This window comes from Rhinoderma darwinii, chromosome 2 (genome assembly GCF_050947455.1).
Source record: "Rhinoderma darwinii isolate aRhiDar2 chromosome 2, aRhiDar2.hap1, whole genome shotgun sequence".
In the NCBI taxonomy this organism is placed as follows: domain Eukaryota; kingdom Metazoa; phylum Chordata; class Amphibia; order Anura; family Rhinodermatidae; genus Rhinoderma; species Rhinoderma darwinii.
The window spans coordinates 281666787-281680713 of record NC_134688.1 but is presented as its reverse complement, the minus strand read 5'-3'; the positions used below and the strand labels follow the sequence as shown (position 1 = coordinate 281680713).

Here is a 13927-nt window from a genome sequence, read left to right as displayed (position 1 = left end):
AGTGGTGTTTTTCTAAGTGTATTTTGAGGTGTAAACACTTCAAAAAACGCTCCAAATGCTTTCGAAACTACTTGCAGCGTCTTTTTACACCTCCCGTTGAATTCAATGGGAAAAAGGACCTTCAAAGACGGCTCAAGAAGTGACATGATCCTTCTTTTTACGCAGCGTCTTTTTATGCGCCATCTTTTAAAACAGCAGCGTAAAAAGACGCCCCGTATGAACTAAACACTATTTTTCCCATTGAATTCAATGGGCAGATGCTTGTAGGTGTTCAGCTACCGTTTTTCCAGGTGTATTTCGAGGCATTTACGCCCCAAAATATGCCTGAAAACTTTGCGTGTGAACATACCCTAATCAGGTAATCACAAAAAGAATCTCGAGGGGCAAGATTCAAGGCAATAGATTTAGCATTGGAGCTGTCCAGCAGCCCCAGTAGCTAAATGTGAAGAGCTCCTACCAAGGACACAGGAGCCTCTTGGTTCAAATCCTGACAATGTCTTTTATCTGGATGATCTGTTAGTATTTTATCCAGACCAGCAACTACAAAGGGATTGGATTTTATACCTTTGCGCAGAGACAGGTGTCACAGTCAATGTCTAAAAATCAGTTCTCTAAAAAATTAATTTCCTAGTTTTCACCATACACACTCTAATCTTTTTTCATGAGTGGCAGAACCAGTGGCACTAAGCCAAGATGTCCTATCTAGACCTCTCCACGGTCAAGTTTGATAAGAGATGAGAATGACCCATCCCAGTATAGTGCTCACCTTACAAGAATATCTTTATCTGTCTAAATCTCCTATAGGCGATATAATCAGTTTGATTATCACATCCAAACCTCAATTTTGAGTAGCCAGAGCAAATACATTTAGAGGCTGGATTCTTTCTGCTATGAGGTATGCAGGTGTAGATGTGAAAGTTTACAAGCCACACTCTATAAGGGGAGAAGCCTCTTTTAGAGCAGCTGCAAAGGAATTTCCCAAAGTATTCATTTTAAAAGCAGCCAGATGGATTTCACATAGAACGTTTGTTAAATACTACTGGTGTCCCTCACTTACTGAGAACTCCCTGCTTCTTTCTCCAGTCCGGCTTCCCAGGATGACGTTTCAGTCTAAGTGATGGCTGCAGCCAATCACAGGCTGCAGCGGTCACATGATAATAAATACCTATAACTGTATGTGAGGACAGATATTAGCACCCCTAAGGGTAAAATATAAAACCCAGTACAACCAAAGAATATGCAAAAATATATAATCCTTTATTACAATAAATACAAGAACATTTTGGCCATCAAGACCTAAAAACCACAAACAATTAAAATATGCACAGTGGACAACATGAGATTTATTGACAAATGGCATATATACAATAAATCAGAAAATGCCAAACAAGAATCATACTGACAGTCATGCCATAAATGTGTATACTCAAATGAATATATAGCAGAAGCCTGGAGCTGTATCTCCAGAAAGATATGCAAAGACTTAACAGTATAGTATAGACCCTGGTCAAAAAATGACATGCAAAAAAAGCTAAGTAGCCAACACTGAGTAGTCAGTGTGAGTATGTAGGTATAGAAACCAGAAAATCACCTAAAGTCATAATAAGTCCCAGAAGCCATACCAACCAATATATTGCATGCCAGATCAGTGTAAATGAATGTCCACAGCAGGAGCCCCGACGCGCGTTTCGCGGTAGCTTTTTCAAGGGGTCACATGGACTGCCGGTGTCATCCAGGGAGGTCGGGCTGGATGCCGAAAGAGGGACGCGTCACCAAGACAACGGCCGGTAAGTATGAAATTCTTTTACTTTCACTAGGGAAAGTGCTGTCCCTTCTCTCTATCCTGCACTGATAGAGAGAAGGGAACTACTTTCACCTCAATACGCAACGGCTAGTCCGCATCAATTTACTGCACATTTTGGGCAGATCCGCCACAGAATCTGCAACGCAGATTCTGTGCGGCATTGATGTGGACAGTTGCGGAAGAAATACGCCACGTGGGGCCATGCCCTTAGGGTATGTTCACACTGAGAAGATTCTGCCAGGTTTTTTTTAAGTGGTTTTGCACCACCCGCATTATTTGAGTGGTTTTTGCTGTGATTTTAGGCGGTTTATTTAGCTAATTCTTCAACAGACAGAGGGAATAATCGCGAGCGTTTGATGCCGAAAAACACCTAAAAAAAAAAAGTCAAAGTTTTCATTTCTGTCTCCCATTGATTTCAATGGGGTTTTTGAGCGCCTCAAGATAGGGCATGTCGCTTCTTTTTCCCGCGAGCCGTTTTTTTTTGCTCGCAGGAAAAAATGTCTCCACCTCCCATTGAAATCAATAGGAGGCAATTTCGTCAGTTTTCTGTCGCGGTTTTTGATGTGGTTTCCGCTGCAAAAACTGCGGCAAAAACTCAGTGTGAACAGGGCCTTAAGAGCTACCACGAGGGGTTTGCTGTTCTACCCACTAGCTGTTGCAAAGTTGCTGTCTTCCGCCCAAAAAATACAGTTTGCTGGAATATATAACTACAAACTGCATTTGTACAAGGGATTGGGTCAGCCTCCTAGCAACAGTGCCCTTCTTACCCACCCATAATAAATGTTGTCCTGGTGATAATGATGCATTTGGAGTATTATACTGGTACTGTATATGTCTCCTGTTTTTCCAGAGGTCCTCAAAAGAGTCAAAATCCACCTTCTCAGCTTGTGACCACTGAGTCTAAGGCCTCATGCACACGACCGTGTTTTTGCAGCCGCAATTCCCCCGAAAATCCACGGGAGAATTGCGGCCCCATTCTTTTCTATGGGGCCGTGCACACGACCGTAGTTTTTGCGGTCCGTGCACGGCCCGGGAGCCCGGACCGCAGAAAGAACGGGCATGTCTTATTACGGCCCGGTTCTGCGGTCCGGGCTCATTGAAAACAATGGCCGCGGCCATGTGCATGTCCCGCGATTTGCGGGCGGCCTGCGGCTGACAGTCCGCTGACAGTCCGCAGCCGGCCGACCCGAAAATCACGGCCGTGCACACGGCTACGGTCGTGTGCATGAGGCCTAAGAAATAACTGCAGGTCTTTCTAATATCGCTTCTGGAGAATCTGTTTCAGGCAAAAATAAAATACAGTACATACTTTTCTCCACTTATATACTGCCTATTGCTCTAGTACTACTTGATCTGGCACTCAGATACAGTCTCATTTTTTTTTTTACTTCTTTTACAAAAAAAAGAAGGAATTTTCTTTGTTGACTTTTCATGTCACTTAACCCCTTCACGCTATGTGTATATATATATATATATATATATATATATATATATATATGTCACGAGCGGGTTGTAGAACACGCTCTGTGAAGACTATATACATTACAATTATCTCGTGAATACTGCCACTGTATCCACGAGATCATTGGCAGGAGCACTGCTGTTATACACATCCAGGCTCCTAATGCAACTCTGCATCCCAGGCAGCTTATATTTTTAAATGCCATTGCCAGTAGCAACTGCGGCAGCTAAGTTGTTTGACAGAGGCAAGGGGCTTCCTCTGTCAGCCCATCGGCATCCCGCAATCGCGTGTTATCCATGGGTTACCATGGCTCCCGGGAGTCTAACAAAGGCCCTCAGGTCTGCAATAGGTGAAAGCCTTTGGCATGGCCTTACAGATGCCTGTCAGTTTAACACTGACCAGCAATAATGCTTTGGAATACAAAGTATACCAAAGCATTATACAACAATTTAATGTAGCGGCACTATGTCAGGTACTACATTGAAGGAGCCATAGTGCCCCAAGAAACACCAGAGCCCCTTTGTTCATCTGAATCGTGGAGGGGGAGGGGCAACCTCCACCAATCATTCGATGAGAGACGATGCTAAAGATAGGCCATCAATTTTATGTCCTGGAAAACCCCTCTAAAATTGTGGCTACAGTTGCATGATCTTCCATGGCTCACACAAACCTGCTTTTGCGGCCGCAATTCCCCCGAAAATCCACGGTAGAATTTCGGCCCCATTCATTCCTATGGGGCCATGCACACGACCATGGTTTCCACGGTCCGTGCATGGCCCAGGAGCCTGGACGCAGAAAGAACGGACATGTCTTCTTACGGCCGTGTTTTGCGGTCCAGGCTCATAGGAAATAATGGACGCGGCCATGTGCACGGCCCGTGATTTGTGGGCGGCTCGCGGGTGACAGTCCGCTGCCGGCCGACCCGAAAGTCACGGCCTTGCACATGGCTACGGTCGAGTGCATGAGGCCTTAAATATATTCACATGTACAAAAGACAACGTCTTCTTTACTACAAGAATCCTCCAAAGTGTGTCCAGCTGCTGGGACGTGCCACGATAAGCAGTCCTCTAGGGTGGAAGCAGCTCACAGGTCCTGAGTCTTAGGGTATGTGCACACACACTAATTACGTCCATAATTGACGGACGTATTTCGGCTGCAAGTACCGGACCGACCACAGTGCAGGGAGCCGGGCTCCTAGCATCATACTTATGTACGATGCTAGGAGTACCTGCCTCGCTGTAGGACAACTGTCCCGTACTGTAATCATGTTTTCAGTACGGGACAGTTGTCCTGCAGCGAGGCAGGGACTCCTAGCATCGTATATAAGTATGATGCTAGGAGCCCGGCTCCCTGCACTGTGTTCGGTCCGGGACTTGCGGCCGAAATACGTCCGTCAAGTACGGACGTAATTAGTGTGTGTGCACATACCCTTAGGGTATGTTCACACGGCAGCGTCCATTACGAATGAAATTACGGGGCTGTTTTCAGGAGAAAACAGCTCTGTAATTTCAGCCGTCATGGCATGTTGAGGCGCTTTTTCGCTGCGTCAATTACGGACGTAAATGGAGCTGTTTTTCCATGGAGTCAATGGAAAACGGCTCCATTTAACGTCTGAAGAAGTGACAGGCACTTCTTTGACGCAGGCGTCTATTTACGCCCCGCCTTTTGACAGCGGGGCGTAAAAAAAATGACCGTCGGAACAGAACATCGTAAGACCCATTCAAATGAATGTGCAGATGTTTGCCGACGCCATCGAGTCGCATTTTCGGACGTAAATCGAGGCGGAAAATGCCCGAATTACGTCCATAAATAAACCGTGTGAACATACCCTTAAGGTCACCTCACATGGCGGAATTTGCTTGGTGGGCCCCGCCGCAAAATCCGCTGTTGGCAGGAAGATTCCTCCACCCATTCCCTTCAATGGGAGGTTCGGGCGGAATCCGCCTGAACATCGGGTAGGACGCTTCTTTTTCCTATTAGCTGAATTTTTTTTTAAATATCGGGAGGCGGAATTTTGCAAAGGAATCTGCAGCAAAAATGTTGCCATGTGAACATAACCTTAGGCCTCATGCACACAACCGTAGATTTTATCCGTAATTACAGTTCGTAATTACGGACCCATTCATTTCTATGGCTGACGGACACCTTCCCGTATATTTACGGGAATGTGTCCGGGTTGTAGAAAGTTTCTGTAAAAAATAGGACATGTCTTATTTTTTTTTATGGACCGTGCTCCCATACTTTATAAAATGCAGGTGACTGTCCGCGGTCGCCATGCCGTAATCACGGACCTTAAACTTACATGGAACCTATTGAAAACAATGAAATACACAAAGTGGGTCCAATGGTGGGAGCCCTCTGCGCTGGCACCACATTGATGGGGCATGTCTATTACATGAATATGACCTATAAGGCCTTGTTCACACAGCGGTTTTTAGACGCGTTTTTTCAGCGCCGAAAAACGCGTAAAAAACGCATCCTTTAAGCTTTCCATTGACATCAATGGAAAAACGTATTGTAGTGCATACGTTTTTTTTACGCCGCGTGTTTAGAAAACGCGTCGTGTAAAAAAAGAATCAGGTGAATTCTTGACGAGAAAACGTGCCGAAAATGCGCCTAGTTCCCATAGTCAATGGGAGTTCCAATTACGCGCCCAAACGAACGTGTCAAAATGCCTGTACTTACAAGTTCTTCGCAAAAACGCTTTTTTTAGCGCCGTGTGAACAAGGCCTTAGAGGCACTATATAATTTTATATTCATATTTTTTTTATTTTGTGTGTAAAGAATAACATTTTACATAATTATGTGAGCAGTTTTCTTCCATACTGTACATATTGCTTATTTCCGCTATGTTTATTCATTTTGGCTGGCATCGTGATGTATATATTATGTATTGGCTGGCACAGCCACACACTGCAGGCATTCCTCTTGTTGCCTATATGTCCCTGCTTCTTTACACAGCAGCCTGGCCGGCCCATTGAACATGAAATGCCATATTAAGCAGCCTGTTTCCCTTGAGGAACACGCTCCTTTATATCCAAGCGATGAGGTCAACCTAGTGAGGGACAGGTATTGTATCATCATGACTAATGGCGCGCATCCCTGTCTGGTGCATTACTAGCGTGTGACCACAAGATGGCGCTTAGGATGCCTCGCCTCTTCTCCCTGTACCTTCTTCACATTGATCGCTAGGGAAAGAGGGAGGGAAGACATTTCCTGCTGAACGGTAAAGAGAAGAAGAACGAGGAGAGGGAGGAAAACCGGCGTAGCGGGTGGGAGAAGGCGAACAAAATACTGAAGGTGAAAGGGAAGGGGAAAGAAGACGAGAGGAGGAGAGGGATAAGAGGCTGGGGAAGAGCGCTGAGAAAGAAGGAGGGGAGGATAACTGAAGAGAAGGGTGGAGAAGAGACACTGAGGAGAAGGATTTGTCATAGTGAAGGCGCTATCCTGCCCCATGGAGGAATAATACTGAGCTAATAGTACAGCGTAAGGAGGACTAGACAACCGGCTATTTGTAGGCAGCTGCTCAGGCACAAGGAGGATGCATTTTGCCTTTGGAATTATACATGGTGCAGGGCTGCTGCTCCTCATCTCACAGGCTGCTCTGGTGAGTAACATCACATCGGTGCCCATCTATCAAGTCCTGTAGGGTTAACCCCTCCATTGCTGCACCGCATACTGAATTCTAACATGTCATTATCATCATGTATTGTCAGCTATTGCTTTACCATATGTGTGTGGAAATCTCATATTTCACTTGATGGTTCCATTTCAATGGTCTGTCAATGTCTATGGGTGTTGTGCTTCCTGACAAGATGGATTCCTGTAAAGTGCTGGAATATTATATACTTCAGGTCTGCGGTTACAAAATTGCAGCCATAAAGCATTAAAGTGTATTCATTTAAAGGCCATACTGGGAATATGAATTATTAATTTAAGGCCAATAAATATGGCCGCACGGTACGCGCTGTATTCATCTTACATTTACATTGATCCTGAAATGTATTAAGATAAAAGTATTTTTTATAATGTAAGTGGAAAAAAATCCATTTTATTTTCCGTACGGTACCTCATTTCTTCACGCCACGTGATGGTAAAAGAGAACACGAAAAGTTTTTCCTCACAATTGCGCTTTGGTCATATATGATAAAAAATTCCCCCCAGATACTTATAACTGGAAAGGTTTATCGTCTTTTTTTAAAAGGGGCGTGGCTAGGAAGCCGCTATGGCGTCATCTTTCATGTCCGCTATAGGGGCCAAAAATAGCGTAAAATTCACACAAGGTAGACTTTTCTCTAGTGATTTAAATGGGTTTAACATGAAATCTCAGAAAAGTGATGTGTTACATCATAGTTTTATGAATTTAGTCCCAGACCCCCATCACTAGTCCTTGATCCCCTTGTGCCCGTTTGCACTAGTAAGTGCTGACGTTGCATCCTCCGCGATGTGCCATTATTGGCCACAGTCGCCATGTGACGTGACACCACATGTGGACATCACTGCATTCCATTGTAAACAAAGGAACGGCGCAGGTGACTGAGGAGCGGCAATGGAGAAATGCGACTAAATTATGCATGATACATGACCCCCCCCCCAATGTTTATAGGGAGCGGCCATATTTACAGTCTTCTACTGGGGCCTCACCAGCCAGGACATGGAGATGCGTGGGTCTCACCATTGGTCGTAGTTCATGGCAATATTACATAAAAAATCCCTCAATTTATCCTAAACTTTATCTCAAGACTGACTTCTGAGCTGTGCCTCCGCAATAACAGGGGGTGCCTCGCTGGTGAAGCCTGCGTCACAGTTAGAGAACACTGGTCTTTGAGGCCATCATGTTGCTCTTGAAATAGGTATTCGCAAATGCCAGGAGCCAGGTAGCCAGTGCACCGAGAAATATTCTACTGATTTCTATAGAAGCTTTAATTGCCTTGTCACTAATAAGTGCAATTGGCTTCCAGATTGGTGTAATTGGCTCCTAAAGTATATTAGATTTTGTCTATGTCATATATGTGGTGCTCTCTCTATAAAATGTAGTTATATTGTAAAAATTGTAATGCATCAATGAGAAATATTCAACTAGATTTCCAATGGATAATGGGAAAGGCCAACTCTATAGAGAATGACCTAAACCAACTGTAAACTGAATGGACATAACATGTTGCCACATACCGTGGAAGTGTATAAGGCTATATTCACTCCTGCGTCGGGGTTCTGTTCGTGGGTTCCGTCAGACCATTCCGTCAGGGGAACCCACAAACGGGAACCATAGCTTTCCGTTTGCGTTACCATTGATTTCAGTGGTAACGCTTCCGTTGCTAATGGTTTCCGTTTGTCTCCATTCCCTAAGGTTTGCATTTCTTTGGTGGAATCAATAGTGTAGTCGACTACGCTATTGATTCCGCCCAAAAAAACCACGAAAAACTTAGGGAACGGAGAGCATTCATTCTAATCTATCTATCTATCTATCTATCTATCTATCTATCTATCTATCTATGAACAAAAATTCAGGCAGCACTCTGTAGAATAAGTGAAAAAAGTGGGGTACTTTATTTACCCAAAATGCAATGTTTCAGCTCTTATTGCCGGAGCCTATAATAGGAGCTGAAACGTTGCATTTTGGGTAAATAAAGTACCCCATTTTTTTCACTTATTCTACAGAGTGCTGCCTGAATTTTTCTTCATAGATATAGATATAGACATTGGTCTGTTCACCAGGGCTTGCACCCACACGCTGCCTGTGCTGCTGGACTCTGGATTATCTATCTATCTATCTATCTATCTATCTATCTATCTATCTATCTATCTATCTATCTATCTATCTATCTATCCTAACTTTTTCTCTCAAATATGATCATATGAATATACTATAATATAAATATTATGAAATATATACACAATATTATTTCTGATGTGTATACTCTGCCTTCTGAACAATTCTGTTATATATGTATATAGGGGAAATCTGCATACATGTTACATTCTTCTTAATTGCTGTGAAACCCACAATTGGAAAAACCGTGTTTTATTGCGAATTGCCACGGTTTTACCATAAGGTTTTCATCTGTGTGGCTATTACAGGTGAAGAACATGGTTTCACTGTGCTTCACCTGCAAAAACGACATGACCAAAAATTGCACCACAAAACCTCGATGACGACGCAAACCGCCTTGTGGAATCGCAGCCTTAATCAGTGGTGGTTCCAGCACACAGCAATGTGATCGTCTTCCTTTTATCTGTGTCATGTTAGAAGAATATTAGTATTGTGCGCACCCTTCTCCATGCAGTGAACATGCCCACAGCACAGAGCAGTAGGAGGCATGTTAGGATGTGTAATGCACTTCAGCAGTGTTCAGCTGCAGGGCTTCTTTTTTGTGCGTTAGTCTAAGGAAGGATTCACACGAGCATGTTCGGTCCGTAAAGGACGGAACGTATTTCGGCTGCAAGTCCCGGACTGAACACAGTGCAGGGAGCCGGGCTCCTAGCATCATACTTATGTACGACGCTAGGAGTCCCTGCCTCGCTGCAGGACAACTGTCCCGTACTGTAATCATGTTTTCAGTACAGGACAGTAGTTCCACGGAGAGGCAGGGACTCCTAGCATCGTACATAACTATGATGCTGGGAGCCCGGCTCCCTGCAGTGTGTTCGGTCCCGGACTTGCGGCCGAAATACGTTCCGTCCTTTACGGACCGAACATGCTCGTGTGAATCCAGCCTAAGGGTCCTTTTACACCGGCCACTCTAGGCCGTAAAACCAAGCACCAATCAACAAGACAGCTCGTTGATTGGCACTCATTTGCTTGTGAAAGAAACAAGGAGCTATGATCAGTAATGCACGGGAACGAGCGATCATTACTACGATTCCATCATGTTGGCCGCACATATACCTGTGTACACAGGGAGATGTGTTGCTGACAACGATAATATTTTGTGGTGTTTAAACTGGAACGATCATTGGCCCATGTAAAAGGACGTTTACTTTTTGGTGGTTAGTTTGAATTTAGACTTTTTGAGAGGCTCAGAATTGCTGTGCTGGAGCTCTGAAAGACCTCTGTGCTGTGTCTCTGGATACTGTCCACACTTTCAATAGCTCATAAGACATTTACAGTGTAAACTCACTCTCTGTAATATCCTGTGTTGAAAACCTCTTGTCAATATACATCATCATTGAAGACGGCTAGAAGTGTTCTCTGTGTGATTGACTTTGGACTGGCCCCAGGTTCCGATTTCATTCATTACGTAGCCATGAATAGAAGGTAGTCTTTTTCAGATGACCACATGCCATCGTTTAGTTCATTATACTAATGTAATAATTTTAATGTGTTGGAAACGGAGATCTCTCAGGCACCCAGGATGGAAGCACATTTTTCTTTTGGCTTCCAATCCTCACACCTCATTTGAGTTGTCTTGAGGTTTTGACACTTGTTAATCCATCTAGTCATAATGCTGTAATTATCTGTAATTATTTCACAGAACATATTCTATGTCTTCTTGATATAACTAGTATGGATCATTTTACTAGAAAACATCTTAGGCCTCATACACACGACCGTAGCCATGTGCACGGCCATGATTTTTGGGTAGGCCGGCAGCGGAGTGTCACTCACGAGGCGCCCGGATTTCGCGGGTCGTTCACATGGCCGCGTGCATTATTTGCTATGAGCCTGGACCGCCGAACACGACCGTAATAAGACATGTCCGTTCTTTCTGCGGTCCAGGCTCCTGGGCTATGCACGGACTGTGGAAACCACTGTCATGTGCATGGGCCCATAGGAATGAATGGGGCCGCAATTCTCCCGTGGATTTTCGGGGGAATTGCGGCCGCAAAAGCACGTTCGTGTGTGCATGGGGCCTTACAGCTGTGATTCCTTATGTAATCCTAACAAAATGTTTATTTTCTATAAGGAAATATATTCTTGCACTATGTATTTATTGACAGGCATTACTAATCAAACAGGTGAGATTTCTGTAGATTTATATTTGATCTGACTCTCTACATTTTATAAGGAAACTCTTCGTAAAGAACTGAAATTTCATATTTTGCCTGGAGTGTAGGTTGCCAATCTACCACACTTGGTTGCCACCTATCAGGAGATCCCATGTCACGATTCAGCAGGCCTCAACTGAAGACTCACTATGTCATTGGCTTGAAAGCATTTATCTAGTTTGAAGGCATCTCCATCCACCAAAGGTCCCCTAAAGTGCCATTCAGGGAACTAGAAGATGTGCACCCTGTCCTCCTTCTTATAGGTAGTAAGGCCTCTTAGATATTTGGCAGATCCAAGAGGAATCATATGAGACACTTCTGCACAACGGAACCCTGTGATGCGGGAATTCCTTTATACTTTAGTGTCCAGCTTATGAGTTCAGTCAGCCCACTGGTATAACCTGTGAAGCTGGCCATACATGTTCATATTTGTTGGCAGATACGCATGATTATACTGGGATCCCCCGACATTCTAATGTGTATGGGAAGATGTTGGGATAGACAAGAATCTGACAGGTTGGATTAGAACATATTTTGTTTCCCCCAGGATAGAAGCGGCTCCAGATGTGTCTAACAGCTGCTTATCTCCATACCTGTGTGAAATAACATACATGTTTAGCTGAACCAAATGTGCATTGGGAAGTTGGGGAACATGGTTCCTCAATGAATGATTATTCACATGACAGCTACTGAATGTGTGGCAAGCAAGTCTTATTGTACTCGAGGATTACTGAACCTACAAACACTTTTATGTATATCCTCCGTGTAGCTGGTGACACCTGATATCCCCATTTTCCTACTTTACAGACAACGTTGGAAAAATGACATTGATTCCCTGTTCTGAAGAAAGCTCCACTGAGGGGAGAAAGGAAGGTGACCGCCTCATGTTCTTTGTGATACGTTAGAGATAGGAATTACCATTGTGCTTGCTTCAGGGTTGTAGAAATTGTATTGATGTAAATGGACGCCACCACAAAGGATTTCTGATTCTTAGGGTTTCTATACCTTTATATTACCTTTTGCCTCTAATAGAGAAATGTATAGAACAATTATAATGGGTGAATTTGTGAAATACATCCTGAATTACAAGTCCGGAAATGTTATTATTTATTAGTGTGCTATTAAACCTGTATAGTTATGACTATTTGTTGTGCTAATGTCAAAACAGTGAACCACAAACAATACAAGGGAATCAATAACACAATGTCTCGATGATATGACAGTGATATAGACTTTTATCATCTATAACGGTGCATAATGGGAGGCACATTGTATAAGAGATCGGTAATTACGATGAGTCAACATTAAACTTAATGACAGTAGAGGAGGAATTACATGCCCTGCTAACAAAAGGTGACAGTGTAGAGGATATGATAAGCTGTAATTTCCTTATTGCCTGGCAGAAAGCAAACATAAGCAAGGCTGCAATTATTGGACACGTGAAACCTCATCACATTAACCCTTTGTGCTTTATGGTGAGCTTACGCAGAGTAGAATTATGGAGTTGAGGCATACTCTTCATTGACTTGTGTTTAAAGAGACTCTGTCACCACATTATAAGTGCCCTGTCTGCTACATAAGGAGATGGGCGCTATAATGTAGGTGACAGTAGTGCTTTTTATTTAAAAAAACCAATCTATTTTCACCACTTTATTAGCGATTTTAACTTTATGCTAATGAGTTTCTTAATGGACAACTGGGAGTGTTTTACTATTGACCAAGTGGGCGTTGTACAGAGGAGTGTATGACGCTGACCAATCAGTGACCAATCAGCGTCATACACTTCTCTCCATTCATTTAGGCAGCGCATAGGGATCCTTTTAGATCGCTATGTGCTGTCTTATACTAACACATTAACGATACTGAAGTGTTTAGACAGTGAATAGACATTCCACGGGATGTCTATTCACAATCCCGACACTTCGTTAATGTTTCTGTGGTAGTTACAGCAGAGCAAGCGTAATCTCGCGAGATCATGCTGTATATGACAGGTTACAGCGAGATTACGTTTGCTCTGCTGTATCTACCACAGAAACATTAACTAAGTGTCGGGATTGTGAATAGACATCCCGTGGAATGTCTATTCACTGTCTAAACACTTCAGTAACGTTAATGTGTTAGTATAAGACAGCACATAGTGATCTAAAAGGATCCCTATGCGCTGAGTAAATGAATGGAGAGAAGTGCATGATGCTGATTGGTCAGCGTCATACACTTCTCTGTACAACGCCCATTTGGGTCAATAGTAAAACACGCCCAGTTGTCCATTGGGAAACTCATTAGTATAAAGCTAAAATCGCTAATAAAGTGGTGACAATAGATCGTTTTTTAAATAAAAAGCATTACTGTCACCTACATTACAGCACCCATCTCCTTATGTAGGAGATAGGGCACTTATAATGTGGTGACAGAGTCTCTTTAAACTGAAGGCACATGGAGGAGGAAAGAGCAGGAGCCTGAGCCTATGACAAGACAGGAAATGGTCATAGTTGTGCCTTAATGGAAGCCAAACAAAAAATCAGCCAAGTGGTTAACACTGTGAGTCAAGAGGAGATACATATAATCTATGGGCACTGACTAAAATATCACATCAGAGAATTTTCTATGCGGCTTAATGTTGCATTGCTTTTTCAAATTATATTCCTGTACTTAAAAGGTTATTCACATCTCAT

The 13927-nt window shown here is 43.4% G+C and overlaps 1 protein-coding gene across 1 annotated transcript in view; it reads left to right on the top strand.

The window, feature by feature from the left end:
• The first annotated feature begins 6432 nt into the window (after positions 1 to 6432).
• LOC142743008 (syndecan-3-like) overlaps positions 6433 to 13927 on the top strand; it is a 127389-nt gene continuing 119894 nt past the window's right edge. The window contains exon 1 of the mRNA XM_075853338.1: positions 6433 to 6873. Within this exon, the coding sequence (XP_075709453.1) occupies positions 6808 to 6873 (66 nt within the window). The 5' untranslated portion in view covers positions 6433 to 6807. The remainder of the gene's footprint in view (positions 6874 to 13927) is intronic.